The sequence below is a fragment of the Peromyscus eremicus genome, chromosome 5 (genome assembly GCF_949786415.1).
Source record: "Peromyscus eremicus chromosome 5, PerEre_H2_v1, whole genome shotgun sequence".
In the NCBI taxonomy this organism is placed as follows: Eukaryota; Metazoa; Chordata; class Mammalia; order Rodentia; family Cricetidae; genus Peromyscus; species Peromyscus eremicus.
The window spans coordinates 123,463,332-123,473,716 of NC_081420.1; the positions used below are offsets into that span (position 1 = coordinate 123,463,332).

The 10,385-nt window shown below is 42.1% G+C and overlaps 1 protein-coding gene and 2 long non-coding RNA genes across 6 annotated transcripts in view; 1 reads left to right on the forward strand and 2 right to left on the reverse strand.

Annotated features, from left to right (window-relative positions):
* LOC131911909 (protein arginine N-methyltransferase 9-like) overlaps nucleotides 1–6,747 on the forward strand; it is a 27,559-nt gene extending 20,812 nt beyond the window's left edge. For 2 of the 3 annotated variants that reach the window (XR_009379458.1, XM_059264338.1), the window contains 2 exons: nucleotides 5,933–5,995; nucleotides 6,237–6,747. Coding sequence is in view for 2 of the 3 variants with exons in the window: in XM_059264338.1 (XP_059120321.1) it covers nucleotides 5,933–5,983 (51 nt within the window). In the remaining variant the exon portion in view is untranslated. Of the gene's footprint in view, nucleotides 1–5,932; nucleotides 6,096–6,236 lie in introns of those variants that run through there. The other variant, XM_059264339.1, reaches the window with a different exon arrangement.
* Nucleotides 1–7,400, reverse strand: part of LOC131911910 (uncharacterized) — a 9,086-nt gene extending 1,686 nt beyond the window's left edge. Inside the window, exons 1-2 of one of the 2 annotated variants that reach the window (XR_009379459.1) lie at nucleotides 7,207–7,400; nucleotides 5,707–6,439 (exon numbers count right to left, since the gene is read on the reverse strand). This is a non-coding gene — a long non-coding RNA (uncharacterized LOC131911910). Of the gene's footprint in view, nucleotides 1–5,706; nucleotides 6,440–7,193 lie in introns of both variants that reach the window. The other variant, XR_009379460.1, reaches the window with a different exon arrangement.
* Nucleotides 681–4,019, reverse strand: LOC131911912 (uncharacterized). Its single transcript, XR_009379462.1, has 3 exons — nucleotides 2,802–4,019; nucleotides 2,677–2,713; nucleotides 681–797 (listed from the first exon to the last, which is right to left on the reverse strand). It is a non-coding gene; the product is annotated as an uncharacterized LOC131911912 (long non-coding RNA).
* Nucleotides 7,401–10,385: the final 2,985 nt, after the last annotated feature.

Genomic DNA, 10,385 nt, shown 5'->3' on the forward strand with positions numbered 1-10,385 from the left:
GGTGAATATGTTCACAGAAAGATTTCCTGGGACAAGGCAAACCACCCTGAGGGTGGGTGGCCATCCACAGGCTGGGGCCCTGGACTGAACACGAGGCAGTGAGCTGAGTTCCGGCTTTCCTCTCTGCTTCCTGACAGCAGATGCAGTATGACGTCATGCACCTGCCACGTGCCTTTCCCACCATAAGGGACTGCACCCTCAACTGTGTTCCTAAGTTGCTTTTGTCAGTGACTTTGTCTCAGCAGGGAGACAAGTACAAGACAATTAGCTGCGTGATCACGTGCACCATCATTTAGACTCCAATTCCCAACTGTAAAAAAGATGCTGATTAAACATTTTCTAAGGTTTTCTCCCTCATTACATTGATGAACTTTTCTATTGGGGTAAGCAATGTAAAAATAAAAACAAAAACAAACAAAAAACAAAAAAAAACCTCTCAACATGTACATTGTAAAAATGTATTTTATTATCTTTCAAACTGTATTACGTGCTACATAGTGTAAGGGCTCTGCCTACTGTCCCCACCCCTTGCAGAGAGCTGACTGATATTTAAGACCCACACAGAGGCCCATCAAAACCAAACACACTTACTCTCCCATCGCCAATGGTGGACACCAGCAGAGTGGAATGGGAGGCTGTTGCTGATCTTTTGCTTCCAGGTGTAACATTATATTCGGGATCCGAATTTTGTTAAATTATTGGTAAGGAAGGTCATAAAGTTATAAATGGTAAGCTTCATAGCAGTCTCTACAGGTATCGGCATATATTCCAACTTTGGGGAATTTTAAGGCCAACCACTATGGAAAAGCACAGATGTTAAAGAGAAATGCTACTGATTCAGAAAATGCTACTGAAGGCATTTTTTTTCTTTTTTCTTTTCTTTTTTTTTTTTTTCCCCTGATAGGGTCTATGTAACCTGGGGGTTCTGCAACTCACTATGTAGACCAGGCTGGCCTCCAACTTAAGAGTTCCACCTGAGTGATGGGATTAAAGGGATGCAACACCACATCTGGCTAAAGCCATTTTCTTTAGTTGTGTCTACTGTGGAAAGTGTTTTTTCCTTTTATTTTCTTTTTTGGAGTGGAGTGGGGTACAAATAAAAGACTTAGTAACTAAAAAGCATGATAGTGAACAATCAGCATCCTTATGAGAGTCTGCATCTATGGGTTCAGCCAACCCTGGAGCAGAAATATTTGTAACAGCCCCTGACCCCAGGTCTGCACTATGGCCTCGAACTCATGGAGGTCCTCTTACCTACCTATGGCACTGATATTTTATCAGGTGTCATCAACCATCTAGAGCTGACCATAAGGACAGGGGACACACTATGCTGATGCTAACCATTTTATATAAGGGAACTGAGCATCAGCACATTTTGATGCCTGGGGTGGAAAGTATTCTCTTGTGGCTACGTATGGATGAGGGTAATTACAATATTTCATTCTTTAAAAGATTAAGAGCCTAATCTTAAATTTAAGCAAGCGAGCAAGGAAAACAGTTACATATTAAAAATATTTGTTTTGAAATATCTGCATTTTTCATTATAATATCTTCCTTACCAACACTAAAATAAGTGAACTTGGCCAGTTGCAGTGGTGCATGGCTTTAATCCCAGCACTTGGGAAACAGAGGCAGGGGGCTCTCTGTGAGTTTGGGGCCCAACCTGCTCTACATAGTGAGTTCCAGGACAGCCAGAACTACATAGTGAGACCCTGTCTCAAAAATATAAAAACAAATAATAAGTAAAAACAGAAAGAAAGAAAAATCTGGGTTGTGGTGGTGCATACCTTTGATCCCAGCACTCAGGTGGCAGAGGCAGGAGGATCTCTGAGTTTGAGTCCAGCCTGGTCTCCAGGGTTAGTTCCAGGACAGCCAGGGCTACACAGAGAAACCCTGTCTCAAAAAAAAAAAAAAAAAAAAAAAAAAAAAAAAAAAAAAAAAAAAAAAAAAAACAACTAAAACAAAAACAAAAACACAAAAAAAACATGAAAAATTTCACTATCAATCTCTTTTTAAAAGTCAATATTTTGTGTTTATTACTTTATTAAGCATTTTTTTTTGGTTTTTTGAGACAGGCTTTCTCTGTATAGTTTTGGTGCCTGTTCTGGATCTTGCTCTGTAGACCAGGCTGGCCTCGAACTCACAGAGATCTGCCTGGCTCTGCCTCCCGAGTGCTGGGATTAAAGGCATGTGCCACTGCTGCCTGGCTATTAAGCATTCTTTAGTAAGCATAGTTAAGTGTCAGAAGAGAAGCAAGGTGGTGGTGGCGCTCGCCTTTGATCCCAGCACTCACTGGGGAGACAGAGGCACGTGGGTCTCTGAGTATGAGGCCAGCCTGGTCTACAGTATGAGTTCCAGGACAGCCAGGGCTACATGGAAAAACCCTGTTTCAGAAAACCAGAAAAAAAGGTGTCATAAAAGATTTTTTAAAAATATTTACTTTATTATTTTATGTGCATGAGTGTTTTGCCTACATGTATGCATATGTGCTATGTTCATGCCTAGTGCCTACAGAGATCAGAAATTGGGTTCCCTGGGACTGGAATTATAGTTGTGAGCTGCCATGTGGGTGCTGGGAATTGAACCTGGGTCCTCTAGAAGAGCAAAGTACTCTTTACCAATGAGCCATCTCTCCAGCCCAAGAATTCTTAATGCAATACAATGAAACATACTTACACTATCTAAACTGTATATTGGGACCATCCAAAGAATCCTACAGAAAGTAAAACATAAAAAACACTTAATATGTTTATGATTTAAGTCAGTCAATAGTAGTAATAGCAAATACATTAAGATTTGACCTCATAATAGGTTTTTGAAGTTCAGGTTGTGTGAAATGCACCAAGTGTTGCAGAATCCCCCAGAAGGATACTTGTACCGTCACCAGCATGAACATACCAGCAATAAACCATACTTTAGTGTGTATTCCAACCTTGAAAAACAAAAGAACACATTGGTTTAGATTCTGACATTAAAACTATAAAGATCAATATTTTTGTCTTAAATTTTCATTAGATTACTAATACTGCTTTGTATTTCCCAAATAATTAGTAGCAATTAAAAAAAGATTTACTTTTTAGTAAATTCTATGTATGTGTCTGTGTGAATATGTGCATGTGTAAGTGTGGGTACCTGCTGAGGTCAGAAGAGGGTGTTACAGAGTGTGGTAGCACACACCTTTAGTCCCAGTAACTTGGGAGGCAGAAGGTCTCTGTGAGCTCCAGGACAGCCTGACAAAAGAACCCTCCTCCTCCTCTTCCTAAAAAAAAAAAAATTTACATAATATTTTGCCCATTCCTAGTGTGTTATTTGCTTTCTGAATCTGATTCTTGTTTGCTGTTTATGAGCTATCTTGAGGAAATGCTCCAGTTAAGCCTCTAACCTTGAACACAAAAACAAAACCTTCCTTTAAACTTCTCAGTCCCCTCCACCTATTGTGCTATCATTTCTCAGGCTCCTTCGGAGTCAAAATCTTCAAAACTCATATATTCTCCGGATTCTAAGTTTCCACCACACATTCGTACTTCAACAATTCTGTTCTGGGTTTGGTCCTTCCAGCTTCAGTGATCACTAAGCTCCCACTGACCTTTCTACTTGTGAAGAGTGACAGGCAGGTTGGCAAGAGTGGACAGTATTCAGAATGTCCCCTTGAAACCCTCCTCCTGGGCATTCACTTCATTGGTTCCTTGTGAATTCCTGGGAAATGCTGGTGCCAGGTCTTTGCTGTTCCTTCTCTCTGTCCTTGATCTCAAGCATTCTTTAACTGCAGACACTGTCTAAAGTCTGACCATTAGTACCTAGGTGTGTTCCCCTTTCAGAGGTCGGAACTTAACCCCTAATGCAAACGGCCATATTTGGAGATAAAGCTGATGGGGACTTAGATGAAATGAGGTCATAGTCTCATAGGGCTGGCGATCTCAAAATGAAATCGTTCAACCACCTGAGGATTCAGCAAGAGTATGGCCATCTGCAACCTGAGAGTACCCTCCCTAGACAGCAACCTTCTGGCCCCCATGACTCCAAAATAATTTTCAAGACTGTGACAAAACAAATTCCTCTTGAAGGCACTCAGTTCATGGTATACACATGTGCTTCTGTGTGTGTGAGTGCAGGTGTGCATGTGTGGAGGTTAGAGTCCGTTTACTTCAGCAAATCTATGGAAAATTACTTGACTTTGGTCACTAACAGAGAAACGTTTTTCTAGATATGTATGATATGATTATTCCTTTTTTTTTTTTTTTTAAATGTATACCGTGTTCTGGCTGGATATATGCCTGCATTCCAGAAGAGGGCACCAGATCTCATTACAGATGGTTGTGAGCCACCATGTGGGTGCTGAGAATTGAACTAAGAACCTTTGGAAGAGCAGCCAGTGAGTGCTCTTAACCTCTGAGCCATCTCTCCAGCCCATGATTAGTCCTTTTAACTTAAAGAAATTATAAACTGAGAACCATTAAGCTAGAGAATAATCATCAAGTTAAAAAAAACAAGGCCTAATTTTGGAAAACTTGACTGATAATTATTCACTAAAGGTCATCTTTTCCTGTAAATTGCAGGTAGGTATCTGAAGACCCAGACACCCCCACTCCGCATGTAAATTTTACCATAAGTATTAAGTTGTATGCTAACCCAGTTTCTAAGCAGCAAGGAAATAAAGCATAATTTCATAAATAATGAATTTATAAATTCTAGCTCAAAGGCTAGTAAAAAGTTAAACTCTTTTTTTTTTTTAAACATGGCTTTCTTTCATAAATTGATTTATTTTGGATTTTTTAGGGGGCAGTTTCCCAGGTAGTTTATGTTTCATATTTTGACATCAAATGTTTTTTGTGTGTGTTTATTTGTTTTTTGTGTGTGTTTATTTTGAGTCTTGGTCTCTCTATGTAGACCAGGCTAGCCTCAAACTCACAGAGATCTGCTTCCCTCTACCTCTTCAGTGCTGATTTTAAAGGTGGCACCAGTTAAAGACAGGGTTCCTAATAAACTCTTAACAAGGTAGAAAATAAATCTGTGTGGTTAACTCAACTGAAGGAGTTTTTTGTTTTTCTGATATCTTGTACAGTCTGCTCTCAAAAGGATGTGAATCTCGTGGCAATCCTGTAGGGAAAAGGGGCTGGCTAAAGAAACCCACCCTGACCCTGGAGCTCAGAACCAGGGAAAGAAACACAGCCTGGGTCTGGGAACTGAACCAGAGAAATGAACACTTTATCCCCAAACCCAGAAACAAGGAAATATGCCCTGACTCTGAAACCAGTACCAAAGAAACACTCTTGGTCCCTAGAATCAGAGTCAGTGAAAGAAATGTGCCCTGGCCTTAGAATTAGTGTTTGAAAAAAAAGGCCAGTGAAAGAAACACAGTTTGGCTCTGAAATCTGGGCCATGTCTGATCCTAGCCCACAAAACTGACCAATCCCTGGGTGACGCCCCCCTCCCCCAAGAGACCCTATATAAACTGTCCTGCCTGGTCAGTTGGTGGCCGTTATCTCCACTCTGGCGGAGGCAGTCACTCTCCTGGACTCCTCCTTCCCAAATCTCTTTCTCAAAAGAGCTTTGGGTGTGAAGATCTATTTTTCTCCACCCGGTCCCACCTCCACTTGTAGCGGCAAAGTGTTCAGAGATGAAATGTTTTTCTGACCCCCAAGCATTAAAGGCTAAGGGACTCTGTCAAACAGACTAAGAAAGGGTAGAGGTGCTGGACTCTCTTACCTTTTTCTTTTTGGTCAAACTTCCAAACACACAAGGTAACAAAGATCAGCAAGCTACTACATAAGTAAGTATGACCAGGGGTCGGATCCATCGCCTCCAGTTGCTCAGATTACACACGCTGGGCATTTTCATAAACAAATTAGCTTACGAAAGCCAAGAAAACAAACCAAACCGAGATTTTGGCACTTTCTCTTCTTTGATTGTTTTCTCTTCTGGCTCTCTACAGAGAAAAATGACCAGCTGCTGGCGCTGCGTCCTCGGGTCGCGCTGTGGTTGAGGCTCCTCGCAGGTATGGGCTGCATCCTAGTCCTGGGGCAAGTGAGGATGGCTTTGAACCTGCAGATACTACATCTTGTGATGATCAGGAAAGCCAACTTGTGTGTTCAGAATGTTCCAAGTCTTCAGGAAAACTTTTTTTTTTTTTTTTTTTCTGGATAACATTTCATTGTTCTCCCTTTAAGATAATATATAAATTTATTAGGGGGCTCCTTCTGCTCTTCTGGGATATTAATCATTACATCTTCACACAGCTTGGCCTCAGAAAGTGCATCCTGTGAAGTATCTGTGTCTTCTAAGTCTTGATGTTGGCCTGTATCAGGAGGTTCCTGTTCTTCTGGGATATCAGTGACAATGTCTTCACATGACTTGGATGCAGCGGCTGCATTCTGTAAAGTAATCGAGTGTCCAAAGGCCTGATGCCCCGGCCAGCGGGGTGTCAACGGGGGCGACCCACCTGCGGGAGAGAATGAGAGGGACGGGTGAGACACGAAAGGACGACAGCAAGACAGTGTGTTCTGATCAAGCTGCAAATTTTATTCTCCTCAGCAAGGGTTATATAGCAGGAGAGGGGGCAGGAAGGAGGGAAGGGGTGCATGACGTGCCATACGCGCAGGTGAAGGGGGACGTGCAGGTGAAGGGCTACGTGCAAGAAGTCGTGAGGCTGCAGGTGGTAAGGTCACTGGTCAGGGCTCATTTTTTTGTTGCTATGCCCTCTCATTGTTTTCCCTTTAAGACAATATAAATTTATTAGCCAAAAGTTAATTTTACCATTTAAAAATAGTTCTGCTCTTTGTCCTCCCCAAATTTGAAGAGCCTGTATCATGGTACTGCTTTAAGTATGTTCTTATTTCTTAAATTACTAGAGTAAATCTTATGTATTTAGGTTGGGGTGATACCTCAATCTGCAAAGTGCTTGCCACACAAAATTGAGGACCTGAGTTCAGTCCTCAGCAGAGGTCCAAAGCTGGGCATGCTTGCAGTCCCTGTGCTAGCTAGACAGAGTTGGATCCCTGGGGCCCTCTGGACAGAGATCCTAGCTCAATCTGTGAGCCTCAAGACAGTGAGAGACCCTGTTCCAAAACCCAAACTGAACAGCTCCTGAGGGGCCACACCCGAGGTTCACCTCTGACCTTTTCTGCACATGCAGACGCTCCCCCTCCCCCAATATACACACTCACACTAACAGAAGTTAAACAGCTGTTACTTACCCAGGCATCTTACTTGTTGAGAAATAATCATCTCTGACATCTGACACATGCCACATGGCCAGGAAACAGCCAAAGCAAGAGCCTTCCTCTGCCTCTTGCACGTAGGGTTTGTAGGAGAATACATGGCAATGTACATGGGCAATGGCCACAAGGAACATTTCGATGCAGATGATGAAATCCTACAACAGCCACAAAAATATTTATCATCTTTGGCTTTAAATCTAGTTTTTCAAAATGCTAACATTTTCAAAGTTATATAGGGTGTCAACTTTTAAAATATAATCCAGATTATATTCATATTTCAACATTTTTTCCACTTCAAAACATGACAAACCAAGGTTTACTGCTGTGGGATGTTCTGTATGGCAAATGTGTTGCTAATTAATCAATAAATAAAACACTGATTGGCCATTGGCTAGGCAGGAAGTGTAGGTGGGACAAGGAGGAGAATAAAGCTGGGAAGTGGAAGGCTGAGTCAGAGAGACACTGCCAGCCGCCACCATGACAAACAGCATGTGAAGATGCTAGTAAGCCACAAGCCACATGGCAAGGTATAGATTTATAAAAATGGATTAATTTAAGCTGTAAGAACAGTTAGCAAGAAGCCTGCCACGGCCATACAGTTTGAAAGCAATATAAGTCTCTGTGTTTACTTGGTTGGGTCTGAACGGCTGTGGGACTGGCAGGTGAGAGAGATTTGTCCTGACTGTGGGCCAGGCATGAAAACTTAAGCTACAAATGGCGTCCAACGTGGTGGCAAGAGTTTCCACCTAAAAACTGAGAAAAAAGATTCTAAAACGGAGCTAAAAACAGCTTCCTAATTGTCTCTCTCAAATGAGCGGCAGCTGCTGGTTTCAGCTACTGGTGGGTTCCTGGCGTGCGTGCTCAACCTGCAGTATGGCGGGAATCAGGCCTCTGCAAGTGGCACATTAAGCTGCATGGTGGATTTAGACTTGGACAGTACAAAACAAAAAAAGAGGTTTCTGGACTACATGCTGCTTGGATAAAAGCATAGACCCACGATAGCTCCCAGAGCTGGCGGTAAACGTAGCCATGTTGGGAAGCTGGGGTGGGCGGACCCAGCAGCCACAGCTGCTGCAGTTTAAGGCAAGAGATTCACAATAAGACAGATTCAGATGTAATAGTTTACAATGTGTGTAAAAGATACGTAGGCTTGAAAGAGACAAAAAAGGTGATATATAGAGTTATAGAAACAAATACATAGTTTTAAAAAATAAAGTCATTAAAGAGACAGTAAAGGTAGAATAAAAAATAAGCCATGTAAAAATGGATATTACACAGAGAATCTGGATTGTGTTGTCTTTGGGATTTTTAACTGCAGAAAAACATTTGATTGTAAAAGCTGTTGAGTTATGCCAAAATGTATATTTTAAAGGTACCTTGACTTCAAAATTTGGATAAAAGGATATGTTACTTTGGAAAGGAGTCTCTCTCTGCTTTTGTTCCCACAGAAAGCCAAAGGCTATGGATTTGTTCCAGATTAAGATACGTCAGGTTTGACCAGCCAAGACCCCCTGAAAGGTCTCCGATGACACCATGGCCCAGATGATCCAACATCCAGAACAGTTTGAAGGCATCTGGCTCAGACGATACAGCCTCACGGACTATTCCATAATTCTAAAATTTTCTTTGTATCCCCATAAGATACAGCGCCCCCCCTCCAGCAGGAAGTAGTAAGAGATGCTACGCCCAAATTCCCAAATTATATGTAATTTTACTTTGTTAAGGTTAAAACCTTCCTTTTTGAAAAAAAAAAAAAAGGGGGAAGTGCTGTGGGATGTTCTGTATGGCAAATGTGTTGCTAATTAGTCAATAAATAAAACACTGATTGGCCATTGGCTAGGCAGGAAGTGTAGGCGGGACAAGGAGGAGAATAAAGCTGGGAAGTGGAAGGCTGAGTCAGAGAGACACTGCCAGCCCCCACAATGAGAAACAGCATGTGAAGATGCCGGTAAGCCACGAGCCACGTGGCAAGGTATAGATGAATGGAAATGGATTAATTTAAGCTATAAGAACAATTAGCAAGAAGCCTGCCACGGCCATACAGTTTGAAAGCAATATAAGTCTCTGTGTTTACTTGGTTGGGTCTGAGGCTGTGGGACTGGCAGGTGAGAGAGATTTGTCCTGACTGTGGGCCAGGCATGAAAACTTAAGCTACAGATGGATCTCCAGCCCTACCTTGTGTTTTAAAGGACACTCACTGATAAACATTCCCTGTCATTAAATATTTTCTCCCCAATTGATATTGTTTTATTTATGACAGATTTTAGGTAATTTATTCATTTTGAGACAGGGTCTCACTATGTAGCTGACTGGCCTCAAACTTGCTATGTAGACCCTGCTAGCCTTGAACTCATAGAGAGTCACCTGCTTCTGCCTCCCCGGGGAGTGCTGGGATTAAAGGTACACACCACCACACCCAGCATCAAGATATTTAGGCTATCTCAAATTATCTTCATCTTTTAAATGTCACAGTGGCCATCTGACTACTTCTTTGATTGTTCAGATACAAGATAACACAATGTGGCACAATAGGCTGGTCTACAACTTGCTTTATAGAACAGGCTGTCCTCAAACTCAAAATGTGAGATTCTCTTGCCTCGCCCTGAATACTGGGATTACAGGTATGTACCACCACACATGACTAAGATTATTTGTTTTTTTATCTTTTTAAAACTATTTAATATTTATTTTAATGTGCATGCATTTTGCCTGCATGTATGTATATGATGCATGTGCAGTATCTGCAGATACTAGAAGAGGGCATTAGAACCACCTGGATCTGAAGTTACAGAAGGTTGTGAGCCACTAATCTTGTTAGTGTTGGGTCCTGAGCAAGAGCAGCAAAGCGCTCTTGTCTGCTGAGCCATCTCACCATCCCTGTTTTTGTAAATCTTACAATACCTGAAGGGATGGCTTTTTTAAAAAGACGTTCTTGTGTGTGTCTGACTGCAGGTATGTGCATATGCTCACAGAGGCCAGAAGAGGACTTCAGACCACTTGGAGCTAGAGTTACATGAGGTTGTGAGCCGCCAGACATGGGTGCTGGGGACCAAACTGCAGTCCTCTGGATATGCAGCACACTCTCTTAACTGCTGAGCCTCTCTCCAGCCCCAAAGGCATCTTCCTAGTTCAGGTTGGCCTTGAATGGTAGTCCTGCCTCAGTCTTCC